Genomic DNA, 19,717 nt, shown 5'->3' on the forward strand with positions numbered 1-19,717 from the left:
TACCTGTGAGTGTATACATCGTCCCACACACACGCATAATTTCACGGAAGGTCTTGGGTGCTGTTGTCACTAAAGGTCAGTAGAGCACATACAGGCCTTTGAGTCATAGCTGCTTCCATGTTATACTATAATGGTGAATCACTGAGGACACTGAGCCAAGAGCTGTAGCATTCTAACCAGTTCTGGGGGAGGAAGTAAATAGAGCTTGAAATGACAAAAGGAGTTTCCACAGAATTGCTCGTTGTCAGCGGCATCATCACAAGCTAGAAACCATGGGAAGAGTTGGTGGATGGGTCGGTCTGATAACACATAACTTTCACCCAGAAAACCACTTTTTGTGTTCATTGTGAAACCAGAAGTCAACGTTGACTTATTTGACATGTTACTTCCGTACTTGAGTAACGCCACTTTCGCGGCTATTCTAACCCAAACCCTAACCGAGTAGGTGAGTTGCACATTGATCGCTTATGTTGCTGGATACAAAAATGAACAGAACAATTTTTCGATATCCAACGAACCATTGTACGGCAATACATTGCACGTAAACAGCACATGGGGCCATGAAACAATTCTAAGAACCACACAACTGGAATTTGTTTTGGTGCTAGTGGGGCCACTGCAGAATGTGCAACACCCCTTCTCTGGATACAGAAATTCCTGAAACTGTAATTACCCATAGAATCAGCCATGCCCCAAGCTGACACAGAAGGTGTCACATCTTTCAGAATTATGTTGGAAACACCCTCATTTTCATCACCGTCTTCATTTATTTATATATCTGAAAGAGGATTGAGTGCAAAGATAAAAGCAGAGAAATTTGGCCATTTTTGAAGGGAACGTACTGTTCACACATACTTGAGGAGTTGACCGACTCTCAGACTAATGGTGTGAGTGTCTTTCACCTCTGTGTGCTCACATCTTCTCACGGCAGAACAAATTGTGCTCATGTACTTTGGTGGAAATGTGAAGAGGAATATTTGGACAAGTAACACAGCAATATTGTGTTTCTGACCTCGACTACGTGCTTTGGGAGACTTTTGAATCTGAGATGTACCTTTTTTAGAGCTTTTATTCAATGAGCTTTTCAGTGGAGTGCATTCATTTTTACTTTTATTGACCTCAGTGGTTTGGAGATTCCCTCCTGCAACCCAGTGCAACAGAAGATCATTGTTTGTGCTGGTTGTTAAAACTGTGAAAACACATGGACACTGATACTGTCAGGAATTTTGAAATCTTTAGGGTGATAATGTTTTGAGCCTGAATTAAACCTTTGTGTCAAGATCTTGCTTGACCTACAGCATAGCAAGTGTTTTTATCCAACCATGTAGGTTCTACTGTAGTAACTTTGGTGTATACAATTTAACAAACTACAAAAATTAAAGTCCAAGTTAGAAAGATAATGTTTGTCCTTTAAGCCTGAATATCTCACAATGATTCTCTCAGACCTCTGTGATTGTGACTTAGATATATATATATGTATATATATAGTATATGTATATTATATATATATATATGTATATATATATATATATATATATATGTATATATATGTATATGTATATATATATATTATATTTATATATTATATACATATTATATATATATATTTGCAGCCTTTTGAATTCAAATTACTCTGTTGATCATCGTGAAGCAGATGTTTATGGACATGCTCTGCATAAACAGATGAATAAACATCAAGCTGGGTCCTTCACTCAGGGGCTCTTGAAAGGTTCAAGATAGACATTTGCACTTGGATAACACCAAGATAAACATGTTCCTGCTGCAGGCCTGTGTTAATTCAAAGCCTCGGTGTAAATGCTGTTTCAGAATCAAACTGTTGAATCTTCAGTTATATAATATTACTGAAATGACGTAATGGAATTCAAAAAACATTTGTGTGTTGGAGACCCTACTCCTCACTGGTTTCATATAGATCTTTGCAGCCTAGTCGCCAGAAGAAATGTTGGCTTTGTACACCACGGGGTACGTTGGATGTTGAAGTTTCCAAACAGACAATACAATTTACGTTCCATATCAGCCCCATATCACGCTTGCAGAAACACACAATACCACATGGTTAACGTTGTGAAACAATCGGTTAGGTTTAGGCAGCAAAACCACTTGGTTAAGGTTAGAGAAAAGATCATGGTGTGTGTACCAACCGAAACAACATAATGTAAATAACTAACAACTGACCTTTGCGGACTTTCTTACCTAACGTTAGGTGATAATCTTAACAATATAAGGAGTGAGAATACATACAACCACTGTTAGCGGACAATTTTACATAGCGTAACGTTATAACCTTAACAAAAAAAAGCGGGAATGCATAACAACTGGCCTTTGTGGACTTTCTTTGTAACGTTACATATCAGGCATAACAAAGTAATGAAACAAGTATAACAACAAAAAGGTAATAGCAGTAACAATGTAATTAGCCCAAATACATAACAACGACCCATAGCAGACTTTCTTACGTAGTATTACGCAAAAAAGCGCAACAATGTTATGTAACAAGCGTAACAACATGACGTGACAACCGTCACAATGTAAATTACGTGAAAAAATAACATCCGCTTTTAGCAGACTTTTGTTCTTACGTAACATTACGTAACCAGCGCAAAGACAAAGTTTGCATTTGGTCTGACACGGGACATGAACAGCAGTCTCCTGGGTGAAACTCCTGTGTTTGTTTGACCCATCCACTGCCAAGCTACTTTCAAAATAACAGTTGCTCGGTTATACCACGTCATTTGTCCTGCGAGACGCCCGTTGGAGTACTTCTCTTGCTTTTACCAAATACAAAAACATCCACATTCAGGGACCCCTAACCCTGATGATTGAAAAGTACCATTTCCTGTTGTGACTCCAAAGAGTCTTAAAGCTGCAACATTGCAAATGAAACTGACTGCACATGAAACAACATCGGTCATCGGTCTGTCTGTGGTCCTGTGTGTTCATGCCTAAATCGCCTGTATGCATTAAGCTGGCTTTTCCAGTGATGTTGCAATGTTGTGGGGCATATGCCATGTCTACATGTGTGGTGTAAGAGTTTGGTTATGTTAGGCAAGAAAAGGCAATTCTAGGGCACATCAATCACTGTCGTTGTGGTTTTTCTCATTGCAGATTGTCTTTTCCAACACATTTCCCAATCGCTCTTCCACCCAATGAATGTAAGTCCAATATTTACTCTTGTTTTTGTTTTGTTTTTATCTCTAATTGGGTCTTTCTGCTGTTTAGTACTGAGCAGGTAGCAAATCGTGTTTCTTTTTTTTTTTTTTTTTTTTTTTTTGCTTTTACTCTGAAATGTGCAGAGCTGGCGATAATTCTCTGTGGGTTTCGTGACCACAACTAATCACTTTCAAATTAGACAAACACTGTTAATATCATAACATTGATCAGTGCAGCTTTAAGGTATCAAAGTAAAAGCACTCAATGGAGACAAACGGCTACTGTGAGTGTTACATGGTTGTGTATTCTAGCATAGGATTATTACAACATACAGAAATTCCATTTTACTGTTTTAGTTAGAATGGGATTAACTAGTCTAGATGCTGCTGGGTAGTTAAGTCTTCGACAATGCATGCTGTTTTATTAGCTTATAATGTGGTTTGTATGTGAAATTTTAATTTTGTAAAGCAATGATATGCTGCAATTGTATACATTGATTATAATGCTGTAAATACTGTCAGATTAATATAGTATAGTGGAATAAAAAGTACAATGCTTTAAATTTCTGATTTAGAGTGGTGCTAGTATATGTGTCATAAAATGAAAATAATCAAGTAAAGTGAAAGTACCTCAAAATTATACTTAAGTACTGTAATTTTACTAATCAAACACCACATTGAAGATATGAAAATGATCTGGCTTTTTGCAGTGAGGGAGTGACAAACTCTGCCCTGTGTTCATCTCATGAAAGCTAAAAAACTCAAACAACATGAAAGTGTTGCATGGAGCCAATAATAGAGGAGGAAGAAAAGCTCTTTCCATGTCCGTACTGAACTTCTGTTTCATGCAAAACACACGGCTCCAGTCTTCCTTATTATCAATAACAAACTGCAGTGACTCTGCAAAAAAAAGTATGCGACACACATGAGCTGTTATTTGAACTGCACAGTTTCCCCTTTGGCTTTTTGTGCATTGTGTCTAGTTCAGCATATTTGGGGTAGTTCCTCTGCATTTTTCTATTGAATCCTAGTTCCTGGTTTAATTGTATTGTTGCATGCAAGTCCACCATAGAAACATTAATTTTATAGTGTATAGTGATCACTTCTTTTTGTAATCAATCCTAATGATTTAATTTCCTTTTTACAATGCATCTGTGTCTTTATCTTGCATTTATCTTCATGAACTATGCACATCCAGTGACAGATGACTGGTAACACTAATATTAGTCCTGGTTGCCATATTTAGCATCAGTGTGAACAGGACCTGGGTCAAGCAGCCCTCCTCACACCAGTGTCCCCAGCAAAAATAACTCCATTAACTGTTTCCCATGCACCGTCCTCCCCGCTTCCTGTTGTCCCCCCACGCTTCCAACACACACTCACACACGCACACACACACACACACACACACATACACACACATACACACGCACACACACTTCCTGTCATGACAAGGCTGAAATTAAAACAGGCTGTTAGTTTGGACCCCTCCACAGCCGACGGTGAGATTAGGGGCATTTTCTCACAGTCTTACTGTAAGAGACAGACAGTGGCGGTCTGGAGGGATGGGATACAACTTGGCAACCTTGTGAGCGTGTTTCTCTCAAAAACAACAATAAAACTGTTTGGGATCAAGTAAGAATCACTTTAAAGTCGACCCTTGCAGCGGCTTTTACTACCGTTAAAGCTAAAAAACAAATCCAGGCTGCAAGCAACCTGTTAGCTACATCCAATTATTTATACCAATCATCTTTTACGTGAACATTGCCCATTATTCAGAGCTCAATGGAGCAGAATCTCACACTTTTTATTGGGAACCTGTAAGGCACAATCTGGGATTTAAAGGAATAGTTCCTTTGCTTTGGTAAAGTATGTTTACTTGCTATCTTAGCGAGAGATCAGGACATTGATCTGGAGTTAAGACATGTTTAAACACCTCTAAACACAGTTTATAAAATGTTTACATGTAGGGGAATGTACAAACAACAACTTTACAACTGTTGGAATAACAATTTCAGTTATGTGCGGAAGCTTTTTTTATTTTAGTTTATCCATATAACCAGTACTTCTGTTCACTGTGTCTGCCTATAGAACGGGTTGACTGATACATTCTCTCCAAAGGCACAGTGACACCAAACCTGGCAAGTTTGAAAAAAGGAAGTCACCCTTAAATCACAAATTGTCTTTATCACAAGTTTGGCGGATTAAACAATTAAGAAAAAGCAGTGAGTTTACCATTGTTTGTAGGTATTTATGTTTCAATTAGGAGTGCTAGTTTATCTGTTCCTACCTGCATTCCAGGCTTTGAGATAAGCTAGGTTGTCCCGACATGTCCCGACACCAGCTTCGCTCTTTATTCACAAGCAGAAAGAAAGTTGAATTTTTCATTTAAAATGCAGACAGATGTAGAATAAGTTTGTGTTTTGCAAGTGGAAGAGAACTTCATTAATGCTAATATAATTTTGCCCCATTAGAACCACTGTGGAATGTTTTCAACAAACAAAACATTTAGCATTTTACATGGTAATGACTGATGATACACCGGTTTCCCCCAGCCATACATATACATTAAGCAGTCATTGTGACTCTGACAGCTCATTCTGGTGTCAGTGGAAAACTACCGGCCTGTCAGGATCAAACACTTCTTTATTCAGTCCATTCACTGGGACGTGGCTGAACAGAAACCTGACAGGCAGGTTTCAGTTGTGTGGTGCAGGTGGTGGTGGTGGTGGTGGTGGTGGTGGTGGGTGGGTGTGGAGAGGGGAGAGGGGAGAGGGATCATCAAAACATTCGCTGCTCCACCCACTCGCCCCCTGGCTATTCATTCCGTCAAAACAAAGTCTCTGCCGTCTGCGGGTCACAGAGGCAACAGCAAGAGAGAGTTCTGTATGTGGTTCATCGTCGCCACCGTGTGGTGTAAAGCAGAGGTTCAATTTAAGCCCACGAAATAAGTTTTACTCTAATTTGTCTTTATCTGAGATCAACAAGTTCCTCTGGTCACATCAGCTGAGCTTTATGCTTGAACTCTAATGACATCATATTATATTTTCTGTCGGGGTATGATGGAGGATGTCGTTGTGGTTTAAGAGGAAAAAAAGATTACCGTAACTCCAGATATCAAGAAATATCATAGTCAGTCCTACAGTAAAACACTACGGTTTAAACGCCACCTAAATTAAGAAGTATTAATAAGATAAGTTCCAATATGTTATTTCCACGGTCCAGGCAAGTTCAATCAGTATTTGTGAACATGAGCTACTCTCTCTTAAAGCCAGAAACCAGAGAGGGAAATCTCAAACTTGTGATGTCATCAGGTGGATAGTGTGAAGCTGCTTCATAGACAATGAATGGGAGAAAATGTAACAAATACTCCCCTGGGTGCTCTCAGTATCATTTAAAACATCTTTCCCATTTTATTGTCCATGGAGCAGTTCCACACTTAATACTTGATGACATTACAAATCTGACTTTCAGCAGACTTTTGGAGAGAGTTGTTCATGTTATGTTTTATTATAATATATTTATAATGTTCGGGACTGTCTAAGACCATAAAAATAAATAAGTAGGACTTTTGTAAATGGGTATAGTTCCCCTTTAAGGGAACCTGAACCCCTCTGTAAATGTCAAAAATAACCAACACAGAAACAACCGTCACTCTGATGAAGGTTCAAATTAGTTCAGCGTTGCCAGATGGGGAAACTGAAGATATCCTACCAGAGATTATTAATCAAAAATAGATTAGAAATAATCGTATGCAAGTCATAACAAAACTAATTGTGTACTTTTACAAAAATTCGTATTTAAATTACTTTTTGACAAGCATACAAATCTACCTGCATCGTTTTAGTCAGCTATTACAAGATTAAACTACAGGACAACAGGACTGGAAACCTTTTCATATTCTGTTTGAAAACAGTTAAGGCCTTACACTAAGCTTATTAAATAAATAACTGATCTTACTGCTCTATCTCTCATTCAATCTCTACAAATGAGTGTTGTGCGGTGGTAGAGAGAGGGACATCCGTACTTGTGAGTCACATTTATTAACATCATATAAAGCCTCTACCAGGCATGATTGGCTGGAAGTATGTCACGTGAGAAGACATGAGTAAGCACTGACCTAGGATTCATCTGGAGATTAACTAAAGCTCGGACTAAAACAGATTACTAAGTGAAAGCTTAACACAGAGCAGAGAGAGAGATATTGTACCTTCTCCTTGGCATTGTCCGCCTCAATGTATGCCAGAGCGAGGATTAAGTAAAGTCATGACATTGCCATGTTAAAAGCCAACTGAGCTGAGAAAGACAAAAGTACATGAACTCATAAAACCTCAAGAAGTGAAGAATGAATTTGAGATATTATAGCAATATTCATAGTCAAGTGATAATATCTCCTCCAGAGAAAATAGAGGTGCTTTGAGCCCCAGAGGGTAAATTATTGCTATTTATATTGATTGTACATCATACAGAGGGCAAAGGTATTGTACAAATACGTTAATTATTGTACATCTGGCAACGCTGAATCAGTCCTACACTGTCAATAACTCTAAGCATGCACTGTACCTACCAAATATAAAATGTATATTCCCAGTGTGCTTTAACTTGTAAATATCACTTGATTCAATACTGCATCTGGTTTTCTCCACTGGAAGAGTACACTTAAGGGCACTTCATCATGTTTTCACTTCTTGAAGGGCACCAAAGAGGGCACTTTGTGGACACTACAGAAATGTCAAGGGGTAAAGCAAGTGTGTGTTCAATAAATGTGTTTTGGTTCATCTCTGAACCTTGGCCTCTTGAGATACTTAGTATCCCTCCTCCTAAACATGGGGTGCTTTCAATGCCGCTAATTCTGATACCAACACCTTCCCAGAACAGTGAAGATAAATGGAAGGGCAAAGCAGAGAGAGAGATATTGTACCTTCTCCTTGGCATTGTCCGCCTCAATGTATGCCAGAGCGAGGATTAAGCAAAGTCATGACATTGCCATGTTAAAAGCCAACTGAACTGAGAAAGACAAAAGTACATGAACTAATAAAACCTCAAGAAGTGAAGAATGAATTTGAGATATTATAGCAATATTCATAGTCAAGTGATAATATCTCCTCCAGAGAAAATAGAGGTGCTTTGAGCCCCCGAGGGTTACATTCAAAAATGTGTTGAGTGAAGAATGGGCCATTATGAAGATTCAGAAATCCATGTAAGAAATACAACTGTGGTCCAAAATGACCTGACTAAATGACATGGTGCTATTTGCTATATATACCCTTAAAAAGGCAAATCCAAGTCCATCATCGTCAAATCAAATGTGGTTTAGCAATGCTTTCATTTCAAATGTTAATAGGAGCAGTATAAAGAAGCCACACTCCAGATACTGTTTATCCAAAGCATTTCAGGTTCAACAACATGTGCAGCTGTAGGCCGAGCAACAACCACACCCACAGCCACAGCCACAGCCACAGCCACAGCTTTAACCAGCACAGCCAGGCACAGCCGCTGCAGACTTTGGCCTATACTTTGGTCATAGCTGCTTTGGTCATAGCTCGGCCTTTTGGAAAGAGGGATGAGCAGTAATGAATCACGCAGTGTTGCATCATCACTCCTAGGATCTGCAATAATATATTTCTTTACATTAGTAATAGTTTATGTGTGTTGTGAAGGTGTCAGTCACAGCGATGAACCCACAGAGATTCTATCACTGACTCTGCACTTCCCGCTTTGGTCTTCCAACCCACAACGATCTTAGTTCAGTTTCACTGCCTCATCAGGGTTGTTTCCAGCAGAAGTGGGACCACATTACCAACTACAGTAGCTGGTTAACAGAGATTGATTTCCCTCAGGAGTCAGTGGAGAGCACAACAGAGCTGGAAGAAGAGTGGATATTGGGCCTGAGTTCATTAACCATGACCCCAAATGAATGCTAATGCCACTCCATTGGTTCCTCATAGGGCCCATGTATGTTTTCTCATGCATGTCACTCAGAAGAAGAAGAAGCAATCATCCTCATGTCCCTCATGGGCCACCATTATGCGAGTTCAGAATCAGCCTGCTGGCTTGAAGAATGAACAGACAAGCAAAGGAGACATTAGCGCCTCTGTGTGGTCGTGCCTCCACAAATTGAAGGGGTGGAGATAGTAAAGACCATGTGTGTGTTGACATAGTGCATTCTTGACCAAGCCTGTGCAGGCCGCTAAATTACAGATCCCTGCTACGGCGAAGACATGACCCTACTCGGCCTCTGATTGGCTCTACTCGTATATCATGCTTTCACCATGGTGGTATTCGTAATATTGCGTGCAGACCTGGCTGCGGATGCTGCAAACCTTGAAACTAAACACTAAAATTGCAATGTGACAACCGCTAGTGACACTCGCCATTTAAGCCTCTCCTGTTACGGCACAAATCAGCAAAATACAAACAGGTGCAGGTAAGGAAAAACCTCACCGTTACTCAGAAAATGTTTTGATTTTAAAAAAAGGGGGGGGGGGGGTCTGCGTCTGCCCACAGTGGCTTCGCTAACCACACACATGTCATGTGTATCGGTCCCATTTGGGTCGACAGTAATCACTAATCCGCAGTACCCTATGTGGAGCCAAATGTGACATGATGGTTGTTCCAAACTTTTGCATCAGAAACACTATGCAGTGGCTCTTTTTGTTAAACGTTGAGACATTAGATCCAATTAAAGGAAAATAGTGACATACACATGAATCAGTTATTTTGTGTCGGGCCAGCACAAAAACAGCAACCGGCCTTAGAAGAGAGAAGTTGTGTAATGCTCAATAGGTCTGGGGCCCAAAAACACAGCGGAGAAGAGAAGCTCTGAAAACTATTTACACTTTTATTGGAATAAGTGGGTTGTCAGATACCAAATTATCAGAATGAGTTATTCATTTTCTTATGTTATTAACTGATTGACGTGACAGAAATCAGAAGATCCAGTATTTTCATGTTCCATCACACCCCCTTCTTACCATAAGGGCCCCTCATGGAGATCCATTACCGGACGAAGTAGTCTACTTCTGGACTACCCTCCCACCTGACATCCGTAATTCCGACACTCTTTCCACTTTTAAGTCTCGTCTCAAAACACATCTTTTTAAACTGACATATTCCATCCAACCCATCTCACCCCACTTATGTAAATTGTTCAATGTATCTTGTTCTTGTGTTTTTTATGATTGTTGATTATGTTTTCTGTTTTTAAACTGCCCTGTAAGGTGACCTTGGGTGCTTTGAAAGGCGCCCTCAAATAAAATGAATTATTATTATTATTATTACTTCAATCAGATTAGATTACAACAGAGACGTTCATGTACTAATCTCGACAATTCATTGGCGTGTTATATGTGCCATTAATGTGTGTGAGCTCTCTCGTGATTGGGGGAGGAGGAGGAGGAGAGGAGGAGGAGGAGGGAGGAGGAGGAGAGGAGAGGGAATTAACTGAGGCGCGCCACCCGGTGGCCACTGCGCGCTTCCGTGTCACTTCCTTGTTCCTCTGTGGAAGGGCGAAAACTTTCAACGAAACCAACACGTCCGGACTTTTGTGACTTCATTTCGATCTAACGTCGTGGTCGACATTGGGAGCAGACATCTACAATCCCTCGTCCATCTCTCCAAACTCGTTCCGTGCGCTTTGACGCAGAATCCAGAAGTTATGGCTGACAGCCGGGAAGGAACGAGAGAAGACGGAGAGCAGGAACCTCAGGGCGCAGAGGGTGGGGAAGGTATGTGGAGCCATGTCAGGTGTACTCTCTCTCACACACACACACACACACACACACACACACACACACACACACACACACACACACTTGGCGGCCCTTTCTTTGCTGTGAAATGGACAGAAGTGCGTCCGTAGCGGTGCTTTACCCGAGCCAAACCTCCGCTCCAACCCCACCGGCGGAGGGGTGGCGGTGTCGGTGTGGGAGACACGGTGCTCACCGGACAGCTCAGGAGGGATATTTCGGAAATGAACCTTTTAGCCAGGGTTCATATTGTTAGTGTTGCAGTGATATTGGCTTCCTCTGTCCCGCGGTTCATTCATTCATTCAAAAAAAAAAAAAGAAAAGAAAAGACTTTAATATCAGCAGGATGTTGTCAGAGCTGGTGGGATGCTGCATGGGTTAACTGGTTACCGGGGGCCAAAGGGTTGAATCTAGACTATTATTGGATATGTGCAGATTGAATGTGTGCACTCAGGGGCGCCGCTAGGGATTTTGGGCCCCATGAAAAGAATCTTTACAGGGCCCCCAACACAGCGGCAAAATTTTTTGATGCTATTTTACATACAATTATGCATTTTAATGGTATTTTTGACTATCATTTGACATCATCAACTTAGTGTCATTATTTTTTCTGTATTATAATTTCATCATCATTAGGGGCCTCTCTGGGCTCCATCATGGGCCCCTAGAATCCGTCTCCTTTACCCCCCTTTTCGGCGCCCCTGTGTGCACTATACAAACCCGTCATGTCTGCTCTACCCGCTGATCTGAGTGCTGCTGGTGACAAACAAGGTAATAAAAAGGGCCGCTGCGTTAGGTCTGCTGAGGCTGGTTTCACACTTTAGTTTGATAAACAATTGGAACAAATCATGAATAAATATGAGACAAACATCTGGGAAAAACCCACGGGTCTATCCAGGGGCGCCGAAAAGGGGGGTAAAGGAGACGGATTCTAGGGGCCCATGATGGAGGGGGCCCAGAGAGGCCCCTAATGATGATGAAATTATAATACAGAAAAAATAATGACACTAAGTTATTAACTAACATATAATCACACATGTTTTATTTTCCATGTCCTGGTAACAATTCCTTTATTTGTTTTGGAAGCATCAACCCCTGCAGGCAGAAATTTTGCCGCTGTGTTGGGGGCCCTGTAAAGATTCTTTTCATGGGGCCCAAAATCCCTAGCGGCGCCCCTGAGTCTATCACACGAGACGATTTATTCATTCTCTATCAAAGACGGGACTGATGATGGCACGAAGTCTTGCGTAAAAGTTCCACTTTTAAATCCAAGGATAAGAAAGAAGCAAACTTCTGAAAGCCACCTTTTGATAGAGTTGTGATGTAGACACCAGACATATTTGAAGAAAAAGTCTAACAGATTATTTTTTTTAATATTGAATAACATTTGATACCAAATCAAAAGACATGAGTCATTGTGTCCTTGCTGGGAAAATATAAATCATTCCTCTCCTTTGGTCAAAGTTCAATGTCTTATTGATGTTGAACCTTGTTTTGCTGATATATTGTTATATGTTGGAAAATGTACTGGAAAGATAACGGCAAACGTAAATCAACATATCTTGTTAAAACAAGAAACTTTTCCCACGTTTGCATGTGCTGTTAAGCTGTTATTTTTATTTGATAAATGACACATCTGTTCTCTATGTTTATCTATGCGTCATTGTTATGGTCCTTAATACGTTTTCTCACTGTTTCAGATGTGGTCGATGATCCCATCATGGAGCAGGGAGCAGTGGTCCTCAGAGGGTAAGTCTTATCATTACAACTTGAATATTAATAATAATAAAAGATCCTGATTTCTACAGCACTTTTTAAAAGAAAGTTACAAAGTGCTGTTGAACCAGGTATAAACATTGAATACAGCAATTTTGCACAGCGTGAAAACCTTGCTCGAGATGCGTTGTCCATCAAGGAATGGGCCCCAACACGTAACAGTTTTACAGTCAGTATTGATTCTTCATCTGGTGTATTTATTGATTTGATCCAGTTGTATCTGAGGCAGATCTGAATGGATCGTCAGTGGGCAGTCCATTGTGATACACATATTTGAATTCTGAATTAAATACATGAATTACATGTCTTTGAGCTCATGACGATCATATACTTTTTAGCTATAGTTTCCCCAGTGCAAAGGTTATCACGATTAATCTAACACAATATATTATTTATTGCACCTTAGCATTTAAAGAAACAGTGCGTTCACTCCCATGTTTTGCTACATTCTGATCCTGCAGAAATCCCCGCTGTGCCTCTAGTTTGTAACTCTGGGGTTCCCCCGAGCTCCAGGTTCTGTCAAACAGACACCTATCGCTACTTCTACAACTGAAAGCCTATTATTTTTTATATTCTAGGATTCCGAAGCACTGGTTACATGTATTGTTGCAACATCTTTCAAAGTGAGGCTGTTTTTGGTGCAGCTGGTTTGTTAAATGTATTTATGAATTATAAAAGTACATTACATACTCGTAGGATAAACTGCTGCGCTTCCTAAACTAAACAGCCAGCCACCAGGAGGTAATCCAAATATTTCGACTTTATGGGATTTAGGGAGTTTTCATGATGCTGCATGCGTGCCCTGCAGCTGTAGTCTGTGAAGACCTTTCCTAAATGTTGCGGCTGCAGTCTGGATTAGAAAGGTAATATACTGTATAGTTCACCGGCATAACGAAACTTCATTCAGATAAAGAAGAGACTTATTTGAAGTTTTGTTTTGATTTGAGTTGATTTGAGTTTTCTCAATTAGTGGGTATGTCAGTTAAACACAATGTGAAAGTGAAAGCGTAAACAGAGCTATATATATAAATCAAGTGGGTACCTTTGATGGTCTTTTGAAGTATGAACTTCCCGTTTGAATATGTGGTATTTCCTTGATGAAGCCGTTTTCTCTGTCCCAGGTATGTGGTCGCACTTATAAACGAAGAGGAGCCCAGTCGACACCTGTCCCCTGAGCAACTGGGAGGAAGGCCTAATGAAAACCAGGATCCACAGATCAAAGAAGTGGTGGCGCAGCTGCTCAAGATCGCAGACGAGATGAACCGGAACGCCGAGCTCCAACAGTACGCTATAGTTTTTAATAACTGAAAACGGAAGACATTTTGTCTTTTTATGCCTTCACACTGGCCTTAGACGGAGGCATTAGGTTTTGGGGTTGTCCACCCGGTCCATTCTCGTGGATGCCACATCTCAGAACTAGTGGTGCAACGGATCATAAAACTGGTTGGGATCAGATCACAGATGGGATCAGAGATGGGATCAGCACAAAAGATAAAAGGGGGCAAATATGACTTTTAGAGATTCCTGATCACATTTTTTTTCTGCAGATACCAATTAGAGATCATTGATGATCCATATTCGCAGAAATAAATCCCTTTCTTGTTTGATTATAGCAGCTAATCAACAAGGATCTAGACTATTTTTTATTTGTCACCATCCAAAAAAGTGCTCTGTAGTAAACCGTCAAAAATTCTAAATGTTATCCTAGATGTGGTCATCTATAGTGTATTCATCATAAAACACACAACTCAAATGATAAGGATATAAAAGATTGTATTTCTATGGCTAAAAACAAATCTTATAAGTAGTTTTTCTGAATTATATTATTTATGTATTGTAAGCTGTTTAGAGCTAGTGTTAACAGCTTATAAGTCCCTCTCTAATATCTATTTATGTTGTTGTGAACACTACAATTAATACATTTTACGAGATTACACGTGAACACATTATGGTATTGCTATAATTTACTTTTGCCAAATTCTCATTTTCACTGAAGAGAGCCTGAAAGCATTAAAATGTAACTGAACAGAACCTTTGCTTGTTAGCTGTTAGCGCTGATGTTATCTTCCTGTCATTTTCAACATGGATTGGTTGTTTACAATGTAATATCATCAGAGATCGGCAACTAGAAAAGCATAAATGCCGATGTCCTGATCACATATTTAACTGAATATCGGCAGATAACGATCAAAAGGTTTTTTTAACACTGTGATGGTTAATGTTTAACTGTGTAATTAATCCGCAGTTCACATGTGTACCGTGCCGCAAGGGGCGATTCTTACAGATTGACAGTGATCCGTTACACCACTATCAGGAACACCAGTTGGGAACTTTGGCACAAACATCCACCAGGTTAAAATGGTGATGGGATCACGTCATTGATGTGAAATGCAACTAGACCAGTAGGCTAAGGCAGTGGTTCTCAACCTTTTTTCAGTGATGTACCCCCTGTGAAATATTTTTTCAGCGAAGTACCCCCTAACCAGCGCAAAGCATTTTTGGTTGAAAAAAAGATTTATTAAACTGTCAACACTGAAGATTGCATTGTTGCATTGAATTCAGTTTATGAACTTACACTTATATTTTATTGAATATTTATTAAATAACTATTTTTAAAGGATTTTTGAATGGATGCTAATTTAAATATATATTTTTTAAATCTCACGTACCCCCTGGAGTGCCTTCACGTCACATTCCCCCAGGGGAACCTCCTGCACTTTGGACCCCAGGGGTACACGTACCCCCATTTGAGAACCACTGGGCTAAGGCATGCGACCTGAGGCCGTAACTCTAGTTAAATCGTCAGATTATATTGCACATTTCGGTCAATCTAGTCTTCTCCCAAACTCTGTCACTGTAGTTGTTAACTTTAGCAAAGTATGTCAGTCGTTGCTCATTGGGTGCTGCCGCTGTAGTCCTCGTGTGACTCATGCAGCACTAAAAAGGCAGGAGCGCTGCTGTGTTCTAAAAGCGGTGGTAGTTAATGGTAATGATGGAAGTAGAAGTCATTGACCGAGTTTGAATGTCTCCATTTCTTCCCGTCAGACTGATCAACCAGGTTCAGGGCAACTGTGCTCAGGACATCTTCATGAAGGTGGCCAGGAACATCTTCGCTGATGGCATCAACTGGGGTCGAGTGGTGGCTCTCTTCCATCTGGCCTACAGACTCATATACAAGGTAACACCCAGAAACACATGAGTCACAGAACAGGGCCACAGTTGTTCTAGATGTAGAAGTGGTTTGCCCAGTTATGACTGCTGATCATCACTGCATGTTTTCATAAGAAGAACTATTTTCAACCATTTATACCCTGCGCCCCCCCGTGACCAAATCCATGCTGCAGAGCTCCCTCACATGAGCACTCTGAGTCAAAACCTGCAGTTCAAAAGTGAACAGAACTTTTTGTTTTGTTCATAGAAAAGTATCTCACTGTAATGCCACGACATGCATGGTTATTAGACTGTGTCACGATTTCGATTCTAAAACGAAAGTCGATTGAAATCCGCTTTAAATTTTGACTTTCAAAGTCAAAATCAGGCCCCGCAATTCTGCCAGTACAGAACTACAATTTATTCTACTCTGTCCCACATTTTTCAACTACACAGAGCACAGACATCCACTTCAACAATCAGTTTGAGCATCTGCTCCTCCTGTTTTTTTGCTATTTGACATCAGTCTGATAGCTGCGGACCTCAGCTAGCTTGGGTTAGCCACATAAGGGCAGGCTGAACTTCAGTCTGTCCCCCTTGTTAAATACGCTACGACATAGCCACAGCAGCTAGCCCCTTAGTGTCATGACCGTCCCGTTAACAGCGGTAGGTGTTCTCATTATAAATGTTTAAAGACAGACAGACGTGACTCAAGACAACTTATGTAGCAGCTATCATCTTTGTTTCTTTTTGATTCAAAACATTTTCCGTTTGCCAATTTACACATTGTGCAAAAAGACATTTGACTTAATTGAATTAAATTAAGGTATTGGCCACTTTCAGTTTTTATTATAACATTATACACAGAAATCTAGCTTAAGTAGCTGACAACTGCAGAGCAGTTCTGACTGGTGTCTTGTTTTTTGTTTCCAAGGCACTGACCAGCAACCATCTAGAGAACATCCGAATAATCATCAGCTGGGTTCTCCGGTTCATCAGAGAGCAACTCTACCGCTGGCTCGTACAGCAGGGAGGCTGGGTGAGTGTCACGTTGTCCACAAAGATTGGGTCAGCCTTGTGTAATATTCATTAAAAAATGTTGCTTTAAGGCTCTATGGATACATCCTTGGGATCTTAACCCTTAATCTCGCTGTCTCCATCTCTCCAGGCTGGGGTGATACATGGTTTTTCTCGGTGGAGGACGGTAGCCATAGTAGCATCAGTAGCATTGGTGGCAGCCATTGTTTACTACAGGAAAACACGCTGAGCACATCAGACCTCACAACCGCAATCAGGGCTGCAGTCCAATCACCTGGATAAACGCAGCTCGATAATAAAGACTATTAATTACAACCACTCCTCAACCTCCATCTATTCATCCACTGGAGGATATGTACTGTACTAAGAAGGGGAGGGGGGCCTCCTCTCTTAGGATTCTAAGAACAAAACAAAAAAAAGTGCACTGGGCATCTCCATCATCCTTCAGCAGCAACCATATGGAAGCACAAGAGCTGCTGCAACACACCTTCTAGCCGCCAAATTGAAGGCTTTAAGAGGATGAAGGTGTTCATGAACATTGGACGTAGCTGTAGATGACTTCAAACAGACCAGGGACCAGACCCTACCGGAACCAGGTCTCTGGTCCACATCGGTTCTGGGTGGGGTCCAACGTAGATTTCTCTACTATGTGTATGTATTTATATAGTTATCTTAGCAAAAATTTGGAGCTATAGACCTGAGAGGACATGAGAAAAGAGTCTGATGAAAACAACAACAGCAGCCAATCAAAATTCAACTAAATTCCTGTATTGTAGCTTCATCATGTTGGCTTATGCTGGTAATTTTAACGTTTTGACGAAGTATAATAATTCCCACTTTCAATCACTTTTTTTTCCAGCAGGCCATTTGGCATGTCATCGTACAAAAAGCCCTGTTGTTAATGTAATGAATTACACAATGTTCTGAGTCAAAGTGTCTGCTTTTGAAAAAGTTATATTGCCAACAAAACACAAGTTTGTTGAGTTGAATCTGAATCTGAAGTTGAATTTTTTGAAAGTGGTCATTGTAATTTAAGACTTCTACAAAGAGAATCTTAAATGTAAACTGGATTATTGGACTTTTCTCTACAGAAATGCCTTTTCAAATTATTGTTGAATTAACTCAAGTTTTTATCTACCGTTGACTATTTAGGAAAAAAAAGTGCATATTTTCTAACGCTTTGCAGTTTATACTGATAATTCAACCAGAGATTTTTTTTCTCGACCAATGTTTAAACATCTATTGTTGTCTATGAAGACATGAATGGGACTTTTTACTTGCAAAATCCTGGACTCTCCCACCACACGGCTCTGTAGGTGTGGGATGTTTGAGCGTAAGACTGTGTTTACAGAGATTATTATTATGGGCTAAACAACTACGGTCAGCTGACCATCAATGTAATGTGAATTGCACGCTGGCTCAGGTATCTTACAAAAACTCTGACGTCGCATTCACAGAAGAGGTCGTGTAACTCTACGCGCCAGCAGTGTTCAGAAACTAATTTCTTTTGCCTCTGTCTTTCTGGGATCTCCCTGTGGTCGGTCACATTGATACATGAGACAAATGTTTTCAGTCGTCAGACACCTGCATAAGATAGTGATGTGACCTGGCAGAATCCTCCTGTTCTGCCAAGTGAAACCGATGTGGAAGTGTCTTACAATTTGCATTCTCTCTACTGACCAGCAGGGGGCAACTCGTCTGATTGTATAGAGGTCTATGAGAAAATGACTCAGAATTACGGTTATAATAAGTACGACACTCCGTATCTTAAGTGACATGCGTGACTTAAAAGTAAATGTTGTGTTTAAATAACTAAACCGTTGACCCAAACAGTGGTCTCTTGAGTCAAAGTCCTGAAGAACAAACATTCAAACTTTAACCTGCTGATGACAAACGGCAACAGCCTTCAGCAGCCATTTGTCAAAATAGTTGTTCCAGTCACACTTTTCACGAGAGACACTTTTTTACCCATCTTTCTTTTCCATATATCTTCCACTGTGAATGGTAATCTTTTAGTACAATTGGAAAAGATGATGTGGATTTTTTTTTTATCATCGCAGTAGTTTAGTGATTTCATCCGTACCTGAGCTGATCCCTCAGATTAAGATGGTTAGCTGTTCCTACATTTCAGACATACAGTGTGTGCAGAATAGGCCTACACACCCAACATCACAGCATAGTTCTCATGTTCCAGCCCGGTTGCTCCCTGCAGTATTTCAACTTCATCTTCACACGCTCACTTCTCCAATGTATTTTTGTAATAAACAGATACTGGTCGATTTTTAAACCTGTAAAACCTCTACAACTGCTAGCAAAAGGGGGAAAAAAACATGTCCTTTGGTTTCTAAACTTGCAATTATCTTCATTTAGATTCTCCAGCAGAAAGACCAGACTTTTAAGTGTTCGAGAAAGAGTTCTCTGTGGTTCATAGATAAATGCCTTTAGGTTTTTTCAGATGTGTCGGGTCAGTTGATGTGATGGATGATTTATTTGGGGACAGTCGGTGGCTGAAGGGAACCTCATGCTATAATCTAGTGCCATGCAAGCTTTTCTCAGGTGTTTTTGCTACCAAATTTATTGTGCACTTTTGAGAGGGGTATCACACTATTTATCTGCTTGTTTCATGGTGTTTTTCTTATTTTAATTTTAATGTGACTTGATGATTATTTTGTTGTTAGAAATATGAACTAATTGGACTCCCATTTTCTGTGAATAAATGAGAAATTGTGTTATACCACTCATCGCTGTCAGTGTGAATGTTCTGAGGTCATCGTGGGTTAAAAGACTTAAACTAAGGATGTATTTTTTCACTAACATGGCAGTTATGTTTACCGG

The 19,717-nt window shown here is 40.2% G+C and overlaps 1 protein-coding gene across 1 annotated transcript; it reads left to right on the forward strand.

Annotated features, from left to right (window-relative positions):
- The first annotated feature begins 10,620 nt into the window (after positions 1–10,620).
- zgc:153993 (uncharacterized protein LOC767645 homolog) lies at positions 10,621–19,621 on the forward strand. The gene is made up of 6 exons (XM_054613176.1): positions 10,621–10,897; positions 12,619–12,667; positions 13,816–13,977; positions 15,740–15,872; positions 16,779–16,883; positions 17,013–19,621. The coding sequence occupies exons 1-6, from the start codon at positions 10,828–10,830 to the stop codon at positions 17,109–17,111; spliced, it is 618 nt and encodes a 205-aa protein (XP_054469151.1). The 5' UTR covers positions 10,621–10,827; the 3' UTR covers positions 17,112–19,621.
- The last annotated feature ends 96 nt before the right edge of the window (positions 19,622–19,717 follow it).

This window comes from Anoplopoma fimbria, chromosome 2 (genome assembly GCF_027596085.1).
Source record: "Anoplopoma fimbria isolate UVic2021 breed Golden Eagle Sablefish chromosome 2, Afim_UVic_2022, whole genome shotgun sequence".
Taxonomy (NCBI): Eukaryota; Metazoa; Chordata; class Actinopteri; order Perciformes; family Anoplopomatidae; genus Anoplopoma; species Anoplopoma fimbria.